Source organism: Penicillium hispanicum (assembly GCF_028827665.1).
Source record: "Penicillium hispanicum strain IBT 35686 chromosome Unknown utg000002l_segment0_segment0, whole genome shotgun sequence".
Lineage (NCBI taxonomy): Eukaryota > Fungi > Ascomycota > Eurotiomycetes > Eurotiales > Aspergillaceae > Penicillium > Penicillium hispanicum.
Genome location: NW_026623194.1, coordinates 1410495 through 1429768, shown reverse-complemented (window position 1 = coordinate 1429768; position 19274 = coordinate 1410495). Strand labels below are relative to the sequence as shown.

General features: G+C 54.9%; 7 protein-coding genes across 7 annotated transcripts; 4 read left to right on the top strand and 3 right to left on the bottom strand.

Annotated features, from left to right (window-relative positions):
• Nucleotides 1-166: 166 nt before the first annotated feature.
• On the bottom strand, nt 167-1757 carry N7459_002239 (class I SAM-dependent methyltransferase; the record flags this gene model as incomplete). The annotated part of the gene is made up of 3 exons (XM_056941424.1): nt 167-376; nt 443-1413; nt 1469-1757. The coding sequence occupies 3 exons, from the start codon at nt 1755-1757 to the stop codon at nt 167-169; spliced, it is 1470 nt and encodes a 489-aa protein (XP_056803279.1).
• A 2134-nt stretch (nt 1758-3891) lies between these two features.
• Nucleotides 3892-5260, top strand: N7459_002238 (SDR family oxidoreductase; the record flags this gene model as incomplete). Its single annotated transcript, XM_056941423.1, has 6 exons — nt 3892-4087; nt 4170-4277; nt 4343-4473; nt 4538-4615; nt 4676-4732; nt 4811-5260. 6 exons carry the CDS (start codon nt 3892-3894, stop codon nt 5258-5260), a joined length of 1020 nt encoding a protein of 339 aa, XP_056803278.1.
• A 468-nt stretch (nt 5261-5728) lies between these two features.
• N7459_002237 (putative cysteine synthase) lies at nt 5729-7252 on the top strand (the record flags this gene model as incomplete). Its single annotated transcript, XM_056941422.1, has 5 exons — nt 5729-5989; nt 6049-6108; nt 6166-6284; nt 6341-7008; nt 7074-7252. 5 exons carry the CDS (start codon nt 5729-5731, stop codon nt 7250-7252), a joined length of 1287 nt encoding a protein of 428 aa, XP_056803277.1.
• A 95-nt stretch (nt 7253-7347) lies between these two features.
• N7459_002236 (Myb-like DNA-binding domain protein) lies at nt 7348-9189 on the bottom strand (the record flags this gene model as incomplete). The annotated part of the gene is made up of 1 exon (XM_056941421.1): nt 7348-9189. One exon carries the CDS (start codon nt 9187-9189, stop codon nt 7348-7350), a length of 1842 nt encoding a protein of 613 aa, XP_056803276.1.
• Nucleotides 9190-9514: 325 nt separating this feature from the next.
• N7459_002235 (beclin 1) lies at nt 9515-11178 on the top strand (the record flags this gene model as incomplete). Its single annotated transcript, XM_056941420.1, has 2 exons — nt 9515-9599; nt 9659-11178. 2 exons carry the CDS (start codon nt 9515-9517, stop codon nt 11176-11178), a joined length of 1605 nt encoding a protein of 534 aa, XP_056803275.1.
• Nucleotides 11179-14326: 3148 nt separating this feature from the next.
• Nucleotides 14327-15616, top strand: N7459_002234 (Clr5 domain-containing protein; the record flags this gene model as incomplete). Its single annotated transcript, XM_056941419.1, has 4 exons — nt 14327-14526; nt 14674-14912; nt 14972-15097; nt 15174-15616. The coding sequence occupies 4 exons, from the start codon at nt 14327-14329 to the stop codon at nt 15614-15616; spliced, it is 1008 nt and encodes a 335-aa protein (XP_056803274.1).
• Nucleotides 15617-17264: 1648 nt separating this feature from the next.
• Nucleotides 17265-18810, bottom strand: pex13 (peroxin PEX13; the record flags this gene model as incomplete). Its single annotated transcript, XM_056941418.1, has 3 exons — nt 17265-18061; nt 18114-18632; nt 18759-18810. The coding sequence occupies 3 exons, from the start codon at nt 18808-18810 to the stop codon at nt 17265-17267; spliced, it is 1368 nt and encodes a 455-aa protein (XP_056803273.1).
• Between the last annotated feature and the right edge of the window lie 464 nt (nt 18811-19274).

Here is a 19274-nt window from a genome sequence, read left to right as displayed (position 1 = left end):
TGATGACAGGCAGTTCGGAACTCCCCATTCATGCGACGCGAAGTGATACATAGGAGTGCCGATTCCAAGACCGCATTCAACAACAACTATATCACTTAGCACGAGTTTTTTACATAGCTCGACAGAGCACAGAGAATATTTATACATGTCATTCACCCCAGATTATCTACACTGTCATCAACATGCTGGCATTCTTGTACCAAGACAGGAGCGGGTTCTCTCCATTCCGCGTCTCCGTGTCTTCGATATAGGCCCAGCGGTGCACGAAGTCTTCATGGCTCGTAACTTGTGTCAGTTTCCCTGTCACAGCACGGTAGATATCCTCAATGACATTGAAGTCTGTTGGGAAGAAAATGTCAAAGTAGCCTTGATGAACCTGCAGTGAGCTGGTTAGCTGAATTCGGCATATCAGAGGTACAAGCAAAGGTAAGCGCCAACTTACAAATGGAGTCGTTACCGGCACCGTCTGCCGTTGGTACCGGGTTTGCACAACTGGCGCATTTAACCCGGGCACCGCATCAGGCAAGGAGCTGAAGTCACTGGCCACCAGACGATGCGCAGGGAAATACTGATTCAAGACATCAAAGAACTGCATGAGCCGCGTGGGGATATACTCGGGAAGAGAATGGGCTTTGCGGAAAGGAGGTGCAGAGCGCAGGCCTCGAAGAACCCTGGGACCCAAGGGGCAAGGGAAAGGCCTTCGGGCTGCAGCTTGCCTCACGCGTAGGAATCGAGACGCAACAGGGTCCAGCTGGGTATTGTAGAAGTCATGAAAATCACCGTCGGCGTCAATCAACACCCCACCCTGTTGGGGGAGCTCGGTGCGACAATCGTAGCGGATAGTGTCGTGGCCGAAATTATCGAATACCTCGAGCGCTAAAAAGAAGCAGGGGGAGTGCACGTATATATCCCAGTCAAAGATGGACTTGTTGATGATCTCTACGCGGTCCCGATGGCCTTTCGCGTTGAGCGTCTGCAGCAAGTTCTTCATTTGCAGGTCTGCCAGTGCGGGCGAAATCTCGATGATCTTGAACTTGGTACGCTGGTACACCTCATAATCGGTGTCGCGGATGAAGTCCAAGATGTTCAACATCATTGTGCCGTTACCAGCGCCCATTTCGTAGATGATCAGGTCGTGGTAGGGATACAGGGTGAGTTTGTAATTCGACACCAGGTACCGCGCAATTGTCTCCCCGTAATAGGGCCGGAACAACTCAGTGGGCGTGTGCCAGAGTTGCCTGGCGATATCCGGTTTTATCTCGTCAAGCTTGTCTTCGAACTCGGTGTATCGCTGCCCAAGGAGCCGGTGGAAAGCGGGTCCGTCCTCGATATGGTTGAAGTCGAATGGTTCACCGGGACTGAAGATGGTTGCATGTTTCGAGAAGTAGCCGTAATGCGGGTTGTAGAGGCTATCTATAGGAAGAGTGTCAGAAAAGATCCTGTGGCTAGCTTGCATCCCAGAACTTACCGTCGATAAACTCGCGCGTTAGCATCTTGACCTGCCGCGGGCGCTCCCGCCGATTCCGAAGTTCCTTCGCGGTGACCAGCGGATATGACCAGAGCTCTTCATCGATGTTTTTGGGGATATCTCCTCGTTTCGTCCAGAGCATGCCATCATCTTGCGGTTTGCGCTTGGTGGGTGTACGTCGGGTGAGGAATGTGCGTGTCTGTCGATATATCGAGGATTGCGGCCGTGATCGACAGGCCGGATGCCGAAAAAGCTGACGGAACAGCTGGTTGAGGACGGGCGAGTCCATGATGTTGACGTGAGAGTCCCGACGGGGATCGTGAGTTGCGCTCGGTGGTATCCGCATTTTTCTTGCCTCAGGCCATGGCACATGTCATTAGGTAAGCACATCTGGGCCAGCTGCACCAGGCTAGTATCTTGGGACGATTCCTTGAGTGCGAATAAATTTACATGAGGAAGTTGATGAGATCAAATATATTTGACATGCCACTCTGTAGCATGCAAACATAGACTGGCTAATGGTGGAGTGCTACACCTAGTACATATACCCAGGAAAATTATATGTTTACAACTAGAATATAGGGACCTGTGGAATCAACGCCGAAAATGACAGCTTCCGGTGCCAAAAACGGCCGCCTTTCCACCCGCAAATTTGGACGATCAGCCACCGCTTGACTGCCCAGCCGCCCTATAATGCCCCTACTTAAGCATTTCTGAGCTGACATCACTTCATCATGACACTCACATCGCCTAAAACTTCCCATACGGCAAGTGATTCCACTTTGACTAGTAATATTTCAAGACTCCGCGTCGTTCACTATATCCTTGGGTTTCGTGCGCCGCATTCGCTATTTGCCAGTTCAATATGCATTGTGGACAGGTATGATGGGGCGCCTGAGGCTGATTGGATATTGCCCCGGCGTTACGTGAGAGTTATGCCGTTATCTCCATTATTTCTCCGGCATTAGATCAGATTTTATGCCTCTATCTCCATTTATCCTCGGTTTAACCTTATTTTATGTCCGCTCGATTACATGGTCCCTAGTCTTTAGGCCATACTCTGTCTGGACCTCAGGAGATATATGAGATCTAGTCTCTTTGGTCGTTTAGCTCTTCAGCAACATCAGCTCTAGCGTGCGCCCAATCAGTCTGGTCATTGATAGAGAGCTTCATCTGCGCGACATGGTACTCAGCAGGCTTGCAAAATCCATCCTCGGGAAGCAAGGATGCATCAGGCCAGACATTGCTTCCCATTAGGAACCGCCAAGCCTAAAAACTGGGTCCTCCGCTGGCAGGTCAACCCCCATATACAACCCTTCTTTGAGGTCAGGCAGGACACCATCTTCGTAAGACTGCGAGGTCAGTACGTCCTAGTGCCCAGGGCCCTGATTTAAGTGAGCACCTAACGCTTTTTAGTCTCAGACGGGAGGGAGAAGGACCCTTTCACGCCGGTAAACACCGTCTGTTGCAGATCCTTGCCAATGCCATGGCCAGTGATCTGGAGAAACCCCATCGAGCGGTAGACGGAGCGCACGATGGGAATGATGGTCTGAGTCTCGGGGCTTCTTTGTAGAGAGAAAGGCAATCCTTGGAAGACAAGCTGATAATACTATTGTGATGGATAAAGGACCGGCTTTGTTGCAATAAGAGCAAAAGACGTTATCGCCGTTTGTCTACGACGTTGAAAGTCGAAAACCGAAAGTGCTGATAACAATGAAGTATACCCAGGCGTATTATCCTCGAACGGGAGGAATTTCATGCTACATACCTGCATGCGGCCCCACTTTCATGCTAAGCCGGGATGTCAAACTCAAGGCTTCCTTCGATCAGATTGGCCTGGCACACAATCGTCAAGTTGGGGAAAGTCCGAAAACGAGGGGAAGGGGCAGTGGGCATAGGCAGATCTCTTGAGCTCTAAAGTGCCTCCACATCTACAGTAGTATGTGTACGCTGTGGTATTGATCAATCTATAGAATAAGTGTGACAAGGGAAACATGTCTGGAAAGGATCATCCGTCGGGCTCGCGTCTGGCCTAACCATAGGTTTCCTCAGCCGGAAATAATAGTCAAATGCGTTATAAAACCGAGCCTCTCCGTAGGGACCAGCGTTTAGCCTAACCCATAGATTCCCTTGGCCGGAAATAATATCAGGTACGTCTTAAAACCGAGTCTCTCTACAGGGCCAAGGGCCATCTTGGTAGCCAACAAAGAAAACCACATCACCGGGCCGGCGCCTTGGCGACCAGCTACCAAAATAATTCCCATCCGTTAGAATTGATATAAGTAGGACCAAGAGCCCCGGATAGATTTCGCGAGGAAGACTTGATCTATACTAAACTCTCCCTCCCACAATACACAGATATAGTTACAGCGACAGACCGGACTTTTGCGCAACCTCTCACGCATTGATACTTGCCAGCAACCATGACGCGGACTCTTCTTACCGGTGGAAGTGGCTTCATTGCTGCTCACATTCTCGATGCGCTGCTCAAACGCGGGCATTCTGTGGTGACCACCGTCCGCTCACAGGAAAAGGCAGAGCAGATCAAGACATCCCACCCGGGGGTCGCAAAGGAGAATCTGGACTTTGTGATTGTGCCTGATATTTCTGCACCCGATGGTATGTTTCTTTATCTCTTGGTCGATTTGTCCCCATTTGAACGGCCACGTGAACTAAGCGTTGAACTGTATATGATATTCAGCCTTCAACCAGGCTGTCGTTTCTGATCCGCCTTTTGAGGCTGTAATCCATACAGCCAGCCCGTTCCATTTCCGTGTCCAGGATGTTAAGAAGGATCTCCTGGATCCAGGTTTGTGCCCCATATTTCCCAAAAATCCACCTGGAAGACTCTTTGCTTATGAGATTGCGCTTCAGCTATCCATGGCACTGTTGGTCTCCTCAAGGCCGTCAAGGACAACGCTCCGTCAGTCAAGCGAGTGGTGATTACATCTTCCGGCGCGGCAATTCTGGACTTTTCCAAGCCCCAGAACTATACGTTCACAGAGGTAACATGAATAATCTCTGAGAAATCATACCCCGTACCCATACCCTTGCTAACCCTCAACCAAGGCGGATTGGAACAACATGACCTGGGAAGAGGCTACTTCGAGCCCGCTTAATGCCTACCGCGCAAGCAAAGTTTTCTCTGTAAGTTCACAGATTTAACCTGGGTTCGACCACCACGCTGACCACTCCATAATTAATTAGGAAAAAGCTGCATGGGAGTTTGTGGAAAAGGAGAAGCCTCAGTATTCCCTCACCAGCGTAAGTCAGACAAAGTAACCCACGACACTATCCAAAGGGTCCAAGTACTCAACACTCACACACATGATTACTTGTCAGATGAACCCAACCATGGTCTACGGTCCTATAGTTCATCATATCAAGGATCTTGATGGACTGAATACTTCCAACGATCGCATTCGGGACATTGCTTTTGGCAAAGCAAAGGATAGCTGCCCATTCACTGGGGTATTCCTGTGGGTGGATGTCCGTGACCTGGCATTGGCGCATGTTCTGGCAATCGAGAAGCCCGAGGCAGCTGGTCAGCGGTTCTGTATTTCTCCAGGACAGTATTCCAACAAGGACATTGTGGAATGTATCCGGGAAGCATTCCCTGAACTCCGAGACGGTTTGCCGACGGGAGACGCATTGAAGCCGGGTGACTTCCCTCCCACAGGATGGTATGGGTATGACAATACCAAGTCCAAGGAGGTCTTGGGCATCAGTTATCGACCATTGAAGGAGTGTATTGTCGACACGGTGAACAGTCTGAAGCCGTTTGTCAAATAAAGGCGAAGGCAGAGAAGATAGCATTTGAAATATCAGTCAGGTGAAGCTTGCTAGAGATTGCATTAAAATCAGTCGCCGGCTGCCAGATTGATGGTGGCCACTTTAAGATATGCTTACGCCAAGGGGACTCAACGTGCCTTGAAATCACGAAATTGAGATCTCTCGTGTTGTCCATTTCTGACTCGATGTTGGCCCCTACTGGACTCAGCATCACATGCCTTCCAAGGTTGGTCCTTGTAGTGATAGCCATACTGAAGCTTCCTTGAGAGTGTATGTAAAAGAGTCGATCATTTTCTCCCATAATTGTTTGGTGTCTCTATACCTAGGTAAAGATAAGTAGCCAAGTATGCCTGGGAAATCTGGCCGACAACTCGTGGCCCGAGTGGCCCGAGCGTCCTATCCAATCATTTCATCATAATCGTTCTGTCAACCTCCTAAGAAACGCAGTTGCAGATAGCTACAGAGCCAATGCCTGACCATTCGGCAGTATACATTGGCAGCGCATTTGTCGCCGGGATCTGCCTAGCACTGGTATGCAGAGAAACGCTAGAGTCGCAACGTCAGCGTAAGAGGTCGACGGAGCCGAAGCCACGATCAGATGCGCTCGTTGCGCGCTCAGGGCCCCCGGCCATCGTTGAGGGCATCCAGGGATGCATTGGCAACACGCCTTTGTTCCGGATCAAGTCACTATCAGACGAGACCGGATGTGAGATCCTGGCCAAGGCAGAGGTAGGCATGCAGTCTTGGGATCACACGCAGAGCATAATCCCTAACTATTCATGATGCAGTTCCTGAATGGCGCAGGCCAAAGCTCGAAGGACCGTGTAGCGCTGAGCATGATTGAAATGGTTCGCCTCTACACGATACGTCGTATCCACCCTCTATCGATACTAATATCCCACTAGGCCGAGGAACAGCGCATCTTGACACCCTATTCAGGAGATACCATCTACGAGGGTACATCGGGATCAACCGGCATCTCATTAGCAACACTCGCCCGAGCAAAGGGGTATCTAGCGCACATGTACATACGGCCCTCCCTCATCCCCAGCCGGACGCCAACTAACCCGTAAAAAACAGCTGCATGCCTTCAGACCAGGCAATTGAGAAATCCAATCTCCTCCTCAAGCTCGGCGCAATAGTCGACCGGGTGCCCCCGGCCCCGATCGTCGAGAAGGACAACTTCGTCAACCGTGCCCGGGCCCTCGCACACGCGCACACGGCCTCAACCACAGTCCCCTTCACAGACAAAGAAGGCACCGAGCCAGAGCCGCAACCCCCCAAACGCGGCCGCGGGTTCTTCGCAGACCAGTTCGAGAACGAAGCCAACTGGCGCGCGCACTACGGTGGCAGCGGGCCCGAAATCTACGCCCAGTGTGACGGCCGGCTGGACGCGTTTGTGGCCGGCGCCGGTACCGGGGGAACCATTTCTGGCGTGGCGCGCTATCTGAAGCCTTTACTTCCGAAGCTCACTGTTGTGCTTGCGGACCCGCAAGGAAGCGGGCTATATAACCGCGTGCGGTTTGGCGTGATGTTCGATCTGAAGGAGCGGGAGGGTACACGGCGGCGACGACAGATTGATACCATCGTCGAAGGAATCGGTATCAACCGCGTGACGGCGAACTTCGAAGCTGGCAAGCAGCTGGTTGACGATGCGGTTCGTGTGACGGATGCGCAAGCGCTTGCGATGGCTCGCTGGCTCGTGGAGAAGGATGGGATTTTCATTGGGAGTAGCAGTGCGGTCAATTGTGAGTTCCATGCTTTTTTTTTTTACTTTCTGGGAGGGATCGCTCACGCTGCTTCGTTGTTGCAGGTTTCGCTGCCGTCAAGACTGCGCAGAAGCTTGGCCCTGGCCATCGGATCGTGACGGTGCTGTCTGACTCTGGATCGCGACACCTCTCGCGGTTCTGGGCTAAGGCTGGTGATGTCGGTGGAGCGGTTGATACCAAGCTTACGGACGTCCTCAATGCACGAGACGAGGATTTCCAGTAGGAATGAAACAAGGTATGGCTGTTCCATTATAGTTATTTCTAAGGTATGTGTTGACGAAGATACTAATTAAAGTCTGCAGTGCACCTGAAAGCGCATCAGAATGCTAGTTTGATGCGTTTCGCCGGAGATGCTCTGCTCGGCGTCCTGGAACCCTGTCGGCTAGGAACCGGACTGTCCATATAGATTGCAGATAGCTTAGAGGGAGAAGACGCTTCACTGAAGACAGAAAGCGGGTTATCCTCGTCAATAAACGCCTCGAAGTGGCGTGGGAACTCTTGGGCTGAGACAGGTGGATCAGTCTTCGACAGTCCAGTGACAGAGGGCCGCCGTGTGGTTACAAAAGGGGCCTCTGGCGCCTCTACTTTCTCCTCACGAGAACCTGCCTCCCCTTCATGTACAGCCATGGGACGTTGTTCGCCTTTCCATACCTCATCTCCAACCCACAGACGAAGCAACTCAAATTCAATCTCGGCCTGCAAGCGACGGGGCACTTTCTCCTTAATCGCAGGCCACGAAAGACCCGGCTGATCTTTCAGGCTGGCCAAGGTCTCCAGTTCGGTCAGTGACCACGGCGCAGAGAGTTTGGGTGGGTGTTTGCGGCGATCAGTCCAATGGAAATAGTTCCACCGATGAATCTGGGGCAGTTTGCGGCCAGGTAGAGCGTCAATTATCTCCGTCCATTTCTTGCCTTGAACATAGCGCATACAGACTATTAGTCTCGTTTCGTCGGGTGTCATGGGACGCTTGGGTGTGACGGGCGTGTTTTCCACGGGCGCCGCGGTGAGAACGTGGGAGTGGGGCTTTGTAGATGAATCGCTTTGTAAACCATTATCAGCAGCCGGTGCCGTCTCGAATGGGGCGTTATTGTCCTCTTCTGCGTGGTTGTTTTGACCTTGGCCGTCCTCTTGAGCTTTCGTAGCCGATTGGTCACGAGAAACGCGCTCCGGATAAGGAGACGACTGGCGAGATTCAAGCTGGGGGTCTGTCTGTGACAAAGGGCGCTGCTGGCGTTTGCCACGGATATTCTTTGCCTTTAATGGCGTAGGCGAGGGCTGGTATTCCTGCAGCGGGTCGTCCGATTCGTTGCCGTCGGGCGTTTTGGTGAAGGACCAGTCGCGCGCCACGGGGCTGGAATGATGCTTTCGCTTCGCCCGGGGCCGGCTTTTACTCGGCGTCGCTTTGGGCTTCCCCTCTGTGCGTGGTCTGCCCCGGCGAGGCACTGTCCAAAGCGAGCCAGATCCTGGTGGAGAAGCTTCCCTAGTGAGGCGTGGAAGCTGCGGGGTGGCAGCCACGTTGGCGCGCCGCGCCTCACTGGTGGGTGTTGAGAAGATGGCGGGCAGCTCAGGGGCTTGCCACAGAGGGTCCGTTGGCCCGGAATCCTTAAAGACATCTTCCGAGACGTCTAGTGAGTTGGAGATAGGCCTGGTATCCGGGTAGTCGGATTCGGCGCCGGCCAATGCAGAGTCGCATAACAAATCGGCGTTAGCTTCGCCCTCGGTCCCAGATCCGTCCAGTAGTTCGTCTCGCTTGCCGTTCGGAGATGAAGGCGGTCGGTCTTCAAGATCACCTGTTTCCGGGTTATGTGCTTCGTCCTTTTGGTCGGTTGTTTCGGACAGGCCCTCTTCGAAGAGCCATGCCTGTGCCGTCGGGTCCCCGGTATCACGCTCCTCGCGCATGCCCAGAAGGTGACCATTGTCGACCACGATTCTGCCCGTCTCGAGATCGATCTCATCGCCTACTTCCGTAAAATCTTTGCCATATTTTGAGAATATTCCCTCGAAGACAGATTTGAGTCGCAGGTTGTTCTGGTCGCGCGCTGCTTGTAGATCCCATTCTTCCGTCGGCTCCTCCGGGGAGCCGGGAGTGAATGAGAGACGCGGTCGTTTCAAAGGACGCTCCAAGTTATCGCTTGTCGGGTCGACTGTGTTGCCAATCATGGTGTGAGGGTTGGTGGTAAAGGGGATCAGCTGCTGGAAACGCGCAGAACGCGCGCGATAGGTTGGCGAAGTGAAGAACTCGAGCTCAAATGCAGCTCAGACGAGCATCGTGGTTGCTTTCAGCGGGTTGCAGTCTGCAATCATCTCCAGTAGAAGAATGACCAGGAGTGTAGGCAGGTTTGCTGGCGGGTGGCTAAGCGCGCAGAAGCAAAGCGAAGGGCGGCGTCCAAAAACAAACGACATGACGTTCCCGAAGCTCCCCAAATCCCAAACCTCAACCTCCCCACCTCCGCACCCGCCGCTGGAATGATCTAATTCCCACGCCATGTATTGCCAGAAGTGTCGGACGCCGTTGAAGCTGGACGGCTCGCTCGAGTCGCTCAACCCAGCTGCGTTTGAACTGCTCGTCAGTAAGCTTTCCTCCGACCCGCGGAGCCGCAGGATGATCCTAACCAAAGCTCCGATCCAGACTCCACAGGCAAGACACTCCCCGAGCATGGAGCTGCCTCTTCTACCGCACGCGCCTCTTATCCCTCAGAACGGCATGAAATCTATGACCGAGCTAATCGACATGCTACGGGGCCAGTCTATCGGAGATCTATCCCTGCTCCGCGGGCAGGCGGCCCGTCTAACCCGCCGGCACTACCACGGGGCGACAGTGGAAATATGTCATTTGTGATGCTTACGGAGTCGCAAATAGTGCCTCCAGCTGTGGAAACTTCTCTGCCCTCCCGGACTAGGAGGAAAAGCTCCCAGGGTCAGGACCACAGCCACGGCCACAGCCATGAGGAAGGGACATTCTCCAACCAGGTTGAGAAGACCACCCGCCTCTTTGAGATCATTTCCGCGCGGTCGGATATAGATCATCCCATTTGCGTGGAATGTACGGAGCTGCTGGTGGAAGGGTTGCAGAAACGACTCGCTGGGGCGACGAAAGAGCGGGATGCGTATATCTCCTTCCTCAGAGGCTTGAATGCATCGGTTCCGACTGCACAGGAACTGGAATCGGCGGAGAAATCGCTGCAAGAAAGTCTAGACGCGGAACAGGCGGCATTTGCAGAACTGGAAGCTTTGGAGCGAGAAAAAGCTGTTTTGGACGAAGAGATTGCAGGTTTGGAGGAGGAATCACGTCAGCTGGATGAGGACGAAGAGATGTTCTGGCGAGCCCGTAACGGCTTTGCCCTCACCCTGGCAGAGTTTCAAACCGAGCGGGATGCACTGAACATGCGTTACGATCATGACTCACAACAGCTCGAGCGCTTGCAACGAACCAATGTGTACAATGACGCGTTTTGCATCGGTCATGATGGATATTTCGGTACCATCAATGGGCTGCGGCTGGGTCGGCTGGCCAACCCCTCGGTCGAGTGGCCTGAAATCAATGCAGCTTGGGGCCAGACTTGTCTGCTCCTGGCTACGATTGCAGAACGTCTGGGCTTTCAGTTCCAGGGCTATCGGTTGCGGCCGCTGGGCTCCACCTCGCGGATCGACAAGATTGAGTATCCTGCGCATTCTGCCGGGACAGCTGTCACGGACAACCTGGCACCCAAGATTACTCAAACCGACCTGTTCTCGTCGGGGGATCTGCCGCTCCATCTACCTTGGCTCCACCGTCGCTTTGATGCTGGAATGGTGGCGTTCCTAGAGTGTCTACGCCAGCTTGGCCAGTTTGTCGAAGCGGCTCCCGCTCCGGCGCCATCGCCCCGCCGGGGCCAGACTGGCACTGCTACCCCAGGGCTGAGACTTCCCTACGAGATCAAGCGTGACCGCATCGGTGACGCCAGTATTAAGCTTGGTTTCAACCAGAATGACGAGACGTGGACGCGCGCCTGCAAATACACGCTGACTTGCTGCAAGTTCCTGCTGGCGCACGCGAGCAACGCCGGCAGCGCCGGGTCCAGCAACACGGCAGCTGTCGCAGCTGCGGCCGTGGCAGCTGCAGACCCGACCCGCCAGGCGACGGCCAGCCCCGCCAAACCTCGGCCCTGAAAGGAGGCTGTAATTTTAAGATCCCAAGGATGATGCGAGATTCCTCGCCTCCTGTACTCTTCATGAAACAAGCCCCTGCGGACGGTTGGCACTTGGGCGTGGGATGCACAGTGCATGACTTGGATGCACGCCTCCAGGGCCTCGTACTTTTGACACATTCAAGGAACTCCCCCTTGATGGCTGTCTCGAGCTGGCCCAGCATATACGCCCTACTCAAGTTTCACCCGCCTTATTCGCTCGTCATTTGAGGGGGGAGGGAAGCATCTACGATCGGCCAAGCACCGTCAAGCTCCCCTTCGCCTGTCATCGGCTGGATGCAGCCGTCGCTCGTGGACTGCGGAAGGCGTTCCATTGGCATCTGGCCTAAGCTTCTGGACCTTCCTCCTGTTTCTCTTCTCCGGGGCCGACAGGAATCCACTTCCGATACTCTCCTGCGGCAGCGTTTTTGTGGCCGCCACAATTCATTTCTGATCCAGTCTGCGCGCTACATCCTAGTACCTGCATGCGATCCGACCCGGTGAACGATGGTCCGTGGGCCTATGGCCATGGACGCGGTAGATTTCTCCGCCGCCTAGGCGTGTGGGAGTGGACCCTGCTTCACGCCGGCACCCGGGTGCCGCTGGTGCGTTTTGCTCTTTGGCTCGGCATGATCCCCCCAAGTGGTCCAAGAGCGAGAGGATCAAAGCGAGCGCAACGGGTCGAGGGATAGGATCAGAAACCGCAGCTCAACCGCGCCCCGCATTTTGGCACCGAACGCTCCGATCGATACCCGTTCGAGTGTTAGTCCCCGGAGCATGCACGCAGTAGGGACGGATGCCCGATTGTCTTCGCTCCACTTCCCCCCTTGTCCTCCCGGTACTTCCTATCGTTCCTATGCTCATGTCCTTGTGCCTCACTATCGCCTTCGCCACTGCGGGAAAAGTACGAGATGCGCAGAACCCTTTCTTTGATCGGGGACTAGGATGTCATTCCCCGAGCGCGTCGATCACTGCAGCCCTCGATGCCTTGCCACCGGACACATTGATCTCTTAGCTTCCTGTCATTTGATGATTTGGATTTTGGATTTGCCTTTGTTTTTGTTTTGTTTTTTTCTTATTGTCATCCTGCATGTTCTAGGCGTTGCGACTCGGGCGACTGCAGGCCGTTTCTTGCTAGGGGGTGCTAGGGGGGTGGATGGGAGACACTTGGGAGACTGGGCGAGCTCATCACCGAACTCAGAATCAGAACAGTTGGGACCGCAGGCGGGCCTGGATCGAGGACGGGCGTTTTCCGACGGGGCAGCGTCTTCAATGGACTAGGCTCGGTCGGTACCTAGTTAGATTCAGTACTTCAGGACCTTGTCACCATCGCCCAATCAGTGCCGACCATAGAGTACACCATCTAGGCAAGTCCCTCGAGCGCAGTATCAGGTCGTCGGAGCATCGTCAGACGCGCAGCTGACCCAGCAACCCGAGGTCTGAGTTGCGAGAGTGGAAAAGGCCCCCAAGATTAATGTGTCGACGTGCACGCCTCGCGAGACCAAAGCGCAAGAATGCGTGGGGGGAAGAGAGAAGAAGAAATCACAGCCGCCTCGGTCAAACTCCTTCACGACTCCGTCACAAGTGTCAAGTATGCACCGCACGACGATTTCACCCCCTTGATCGCAATCTCGCCGGGTGTCTTGGCTATTTCCGTCGCATTGCTGGGGATGACACTTGTCTCTCAACGGCGAGGCATGTTCCAACGGTCTCTCTCCACCCACCCTTGCGTGGGCGTGGACCGGGGATGTGCGCGCTTACCGCTACAGACGGGCCGCGCAGGGCTAAATCCATCGAGGATTGGCGTGGGCGATGCGGACACGAGTGCAAGAGCAAGAAAAGGGGGGCGACTCGTCATTATCCACTTGGTAAGGTGGACTGGCGCAGGGGGACGGAAAAGGCAAGAGACAGCATGACAATGAGCATCAAGAATTGGAAATAAATTACCACGGAATCCTGGCACACACCCTGGAGACCCGAGTTCGAAGGTGGCTTGGAGACCCGGCGAGTCGGGTTCTGCGAAAGATCAATCGGAGAAATCTTCGCAGCTCGGGATGTCCTGAATACTCGCATTCGTGAATAATCGGAAATCTGCGAGCCGACAAAGAGCTGTCAAGGAGGCTTCGGGCCGCTCCCGGTTCGCACGGGCAAAAGGATCCAATCTGCAATACGGTATAATTCTCCCAACGAGACTCCCAGGGTCGATCGAACGAGGTTCGAGTTGATCGACGGCAAATAACCTCACATCCCCAAGTCCGCGCGACACGAGGAGCGAAAGGCAGCGGAAAATGCATCCAATTTGCGGCCAGTGCACTGCATGTAATAGTTCGGCTAGGCTGTACAGTAGTGTTGAGCTCCGGGCAAAAGTACACTTTCAGCTCCACCTCCGGCTTCCTTCCCCCCGGTCTCCTCTCTCTCTCTCTCTCTCACTCGTGGCGACACGCCCATTCGTTTCTTTTTTTGTCTCTGCGCTTTATCACACTCTCCGGCCATGACGGGCCGGTGCGTTGGTCCACGGATTTCAAATCCTGACACGTCCTCGCCCCTCTCACGGAGACCTTCTCCAGGACCACCGGCCTATGGGCCTATGGGCCTATGGGCCCATAGGCCCCGTTCCCGGGCGTGGTCCCGCCGTTGACGATCATGACACTGACAAGTGCTGCACCGGGCTGGAGCCCACGCCATGCACCAGCGCGCGCGCTGATTTGGCCGGGGAAGCTAGGATGCGTCCGCGCGCCGCAGGTCGCCGCAAACAGTAGTCGAGAGATTCCTTGGCCCCGGCCCTGATCTGAGAAGTTGCCTGGTGATCGCATTCTTCTGATGATGGGCATTTTTAGTGCTTTTTCGGTTTCTGCTGCCCTAGCGCCATCTCCAGATACATAGGGCCCCCGTTCGGTCTGCTGCTCGTCCCAGCCGTTTTTCTGTGTTTTGTGATTGTCGATTTTCGATTTTTATTTTCATTTTCATTTCCATTTTCTCTCATCCTGGATCTGCGTGGTCCCTTTTCTCCTTCCCTTTTCCCTCGTCGCTCCCCCGGGCTCCATTGCGTTCCTTTGTCAACCTGCCAATATAAAAACCAATCGCGGCGTGCTGCCCCGGATGCGCTGCGTTGCGCCGCCCTCATCGCCGTCATGGACCCTTTCCCGCCATCGTCGACGCCTCGCTCGCCCCAATCGACGCCTGCCGGCCCGCCGTCCAACGTCTTTCGGCCCCGCCGCTCCGACGACTGGCACGAGTATCGCGACATCATCGAGCAACTCTACCGCAACGACCAACTGAAACTGCGCGATGTGAAACGCATCATGGAGCGGGAGTACAAGTTCTACGCCTCGTATCGCACCACTTTCTTTTGAATCTATAGAAATTCCGTTGTTGCTTGTCCTGTCTGTATTGTTGCGATGCCATGTACTACCCGTCACGATCTTCGTCTCCGTCTATATAACGCAACAGCTTGCCCTAACCTGCCCGCTCAATTCAGAGAAAAGCAATACAAAGATCGCCTGGCCGCCTGGCACGTTCGAAAGAATATTAAAGCACGCGAGGTCCATCTCATGATCCGCAAAAAGCAAAAGCGGGCCGCCCGCGGCAAGCAGACGGCCTTTCGCGTGGGTGGTCAAGAAGTTGATTCCAAGCGCATCGCTCGTTTCGTTCGCCGTTACGGCTCGTCCTGGGAACAGAATCGAGATAAGGTCGGGGAGCAGCAGAGCCCCGAGCCTCGTACGTTCTCCATGCCCAATCTCCCCATGCCGACGGCGTTGACTGACCACATCCTATAGAAACTCCCTCCGATATGACCTGCTTTACGCCCGAACCGGAGGAAGAAGCATCGGCAGCGACCCCCGTATCACCGCCAGAGCTCCATTCTCCATCGCGGGAGACACCCAACTATCCACTGCATTACGGTATCGCTCTCCTTTTAGCCGGGTTGACCGCGGTGAGTACCGACGAAGTAGAGGATCGTTCTAACGCCCTCGCCAGATCCTAATCATATCGACTCCCTCCCGGACCTCATCATGGACGACGACCAGTCCTACCCGATGAGCATGCACTCCAACCCACCGTCACGCCGCATCTACCACCCATCAGACCTGGTGGCCTCGGCTCACCACCCTCACCACTCTCACCATCCTCACCATTCTCACCCTTCTCACCCTTCTCACCATCTTCACCACCCGGCTACCATGGGCGTAGCCGTGTCCACGACCGCCCCAGCACCGGCTTCAATCCCAGGACCGACGCACCGGGACGATGTCGATGCACCCGGCGAAGTCGTCTCGCACTCGGACGACTGGAACCGCCTGGATACGTTCCAGACCCGCCTCGAGGGTCTGCAGTACACGCTCAACCGGACCATGTCCAAGTGGGCGCGGGAGCAGGATCCCAACCAAGAGATCAGCCACCACGAGGGACTCGGGATGTGATTCTACCGGTCTCTGGCTGCCCCATGCCATTTCCTGTCAACTGGCTGCGTGTCTGTCTTCTTTATCTGTGTATATGGTCCATCCCTCATCGGTGTCATCATCAGGAGCGTGCTTTTATTTTTGTTCGCCTTTCTTTTTCTCTTTCTCTTTCTATTTCTCTTTTTTGTCTCCCCATTGCCCTCTTCCATTTCCATGCCTCACGTATACACGCATTCAGTCAGGGACATCGAGATCAAAAATCATAGCAGGGGCGTTTTCATTTGATTGTGGGCCGTGTTTCCATGTGATGCTGGTCAGGCCTCCATCCCATTCCATTAGATCAGGGGGTGTTGCAGTTGCAGTTGCATGAACGCGAGCGTGTGCATCACCCACCACTGCCTGAGACGGCGGTGGGGGCCGGGGTGATGTTGTTGATCTCTGTTCCAGCCCTATGTCGCTGTCCATAATACCACCCGGGCATATCTGTCCTCCAGCCTGGGACGAATATATGTATCCAACATTGCATTGTACTAGATATTGTCTCTGCGCTGACTCAAGTCCCGGTCGAAGGGATAAATGAAGCGGTCATCACCCACATCCGACCTCGCGATGCTCACCCAGGATTAGCACGCCCACCTCCCTCTCCACTGCATCCGCCACGTCTTCCACCGTAAGCACCGCGTTCAAGAATGAGACTGCGTAGATTCCGACACCTCGTCCTGCTATCCGGATTAATCAAGGCTCCGCTGGCCCGTCCACTCGCGCCAGTGCAGTCCGGTTTGGCTTGTGCGTTTACTCGCTCACTCGGATACGCAACAGCTGTACCGAGGTTCTCGAAGGAAATGAAGGGAAAGGAAGGGAGGGCAACTTGTCTGTTCTGGTCCTTGGCGTTCCTACATCCCTTGAAGTGTCTGATACATAGACAACGGCTACATCCATGATCTCCAGCGAGCAGGGTGGAGTGGTTCAACGCGGGAGCGGCCGTGCTGTACTGGATATGAGCGTATGAGTCCATCGCTGCCCCGTTCTATCTTGGACACGCGACTTGGATGGAATCGGACTGGTAGGCTAGAATGGCTATGCCCGTCGCTTGGTCGACGGTGGGAACAAATCTAGTAAGAGGAATCCCAGCTGGGACTTGTGCTCGGTGGAACGTATCGATCGTGCAGAATGCGGTATACCTCGTACTATGCACTACAGATCTCAGTCAGCTAAGATAATGCCGTGTTGTGTGGGTGAATGGTCGGATCCATTACACAGATGTATTCCAGATGAATAAGGTACATGTAACCAGAGAAATGCCATCGCTAAAACCATTCCAGTCCAGTCCGGGTCAAATCCAACAATAAAGTCAAGAAAATAAGCGGAGCCTCATTCAAGGTGGAAGTGAGGAGTCTCCGCGCGGGAATATGGGTGTCGTCAATAGCTTGCCGTTGGCTGCCGGCAGATCGTAAAGAAGATATCGAAACTCCAGGCCCGATCCAAAGCCACGGCTGTGCTCGAAGGGAAGATGTATGTATAAGAGTTGGGGATGCTGAGGAGGAGTTTTTGGCCGGGCTGGGGACACGCAGAAAAGAAAACAGGGAAACGAAAATAAAGAGCCGCGACGGTGCACTTCATACCAGGTCCAATCTGTTTAAAGCCCGCGCCCGGGCAGCATTTAATTGTCTCATGAATAGAATGTGCTCTTTTGGAAGCTCTCGGGCGAGATATCGCCCACCTTGCTCTTGAGCTCGGGAGGCTGGTCGCTTGCAGGCTTCGGGATCGAAGACAGGCTCTGGGTGCGGCCGGTGGTAGCACTGCCCTTCATGGTGCTCGTCCGAGAGGCCGGCTCGCTACCGGTTGTGATGGCTTGCTGGGTAGGTCGGCGCTGGATAGTCTCCAGGTAGGGGCCGGGGAGGTAGCCGACACGACCGTCACGGGCACGGCAGCGCCACCATTCCGAGGCGTTGCCCATCGGGTCGGATTTGCTAAGCACAGCGACGATGTCGCCTTTCTTCACTGCAAGGTCGATTCCGTTGCTCTCCTGGGTCTCGGGGGTGTAGTCGTACAGGACGCGGCAGAAGTCCAGCTTGGACGGATCCAGCGCGGCCGACTGAGGCTCGCCGTTGGGGCCGACAAGCTGCTGGCGGCGGCGCGCCTCTTCCTCCTGCGACCGAGCCAGTGCCTTGATGAGCTTTCCCATGAGATAGGGGAGACCGAAGACGGCGACGAGGAACATGAAGAATGGCTTCTTCGACGGCTTAGGCGGGGCCGGTGAGCCATCGGGGAGGGTAGCGGGCGAGGTGCGTCCGCCCATGAAGGACGCAAAGGCCGCGGGCGTCAGCGCAGTGGCATCCGCTGGAGGTGGCCGACCAGTAAGTTTGGCAATCAGGGTACGGAACCACCGAATTATGGTGAAGATCCCCAGCGCGGAGCCGAGGGTGTTGCGCAGGTTGCCAAACTGTTCGGCGACCGACACCATAGCTGCCAGATGTCAGACTTGACTCAGATACTGGTTAAAACAAGGGAAACCTACCAAAGAACGAACTGTGCGTAGCCATGTACGTGCTCTCGAGCATCTGAGCGAAGCCCCCGAACGCACCGACGATGCTTTCGATCATCTGGAACGTGGCTTGGGTGCTCTGGCTGAACGAGTTGGTCAGGCTGTTGGGGTCGTTGGGATCCTGCCCAGGCATGCCACCGTACATCCCTCCCATGCCGCCCATACCACCCATGCCACCATACATGCCTCCGTAGCCTCCGTAGCCACCGTACATCGATCCCATGCCGCCGAAGCGGGAATACGGCGAGGAATAGCCGCCGATGCCACTGTAGCCTCCATAGGGGCTAGATCCAAAGCGCGAGGCACCGTAGGGCGAGTAGTTGGAGGCGGCCGAGTTGACGACGGAGTTGAGAGTGCTGGGGCGCGATGGGAGATCGGGGGCGGTGGAGGTTGCAGCTGAGGTTGCGGGGTTGGCCGTGGAGGGTGAAGTTGTGGTCATTGCAGTCGAAGCAGCCGGGCTCCCAGCGGTGGGCACGGTCGACAATGCGCTTCCTGTAGATAGCGACAGTCAGAGAAATCCGGGGGTGGTGGCTTCGATGGAAACCGATCGAGGATGACTCGAGATGGGTTCACCGCTCCTGGCAGCAGGGACTAGGAACACAAAGACGGGGAACTCACCAGCCGCAGTGCCCGCTCGCTCCCAGGGTTTTGGCGGCGACACCGACGCCATAGTCTCAGCAGCCGTGCATCGAGTCAGGAAGGGGAGGGATGGGGAGGTGGAGCGATGATGGGGAAGAGGCGCAGTTGGAGTGAGTAGTGAGTAAGTGCAGGTCGCATGTGGCCCGGCAGTGGAGAAGCCGAGGATGTCGGCGTTGGCCGCCCGTCTTTATGCCGGAGAGACACGACGCCGTGGTCTGTACTGGGTAGGCCGACTGCAAATCCAAGTCTGATGAACCGGGGATTCTGATGAGATAGTATCGTATTGGTTCTTTCTCATTCTTCTTTGCATTGACTTTGCTGAAGGGTGCGCAGCGAAATCTCTGCGGTGGCAAACTCGGAATCTGGGGTACGTCTGGGACCGAGGGGAACCTAAGCAGAGACTATTTGGACTGTCTAGACCTCACTATCGAGCGAAATGATTTTCGATACAAGAGAAAACGTATATCAAATCACATAAAACCCAAGTTATGAAAG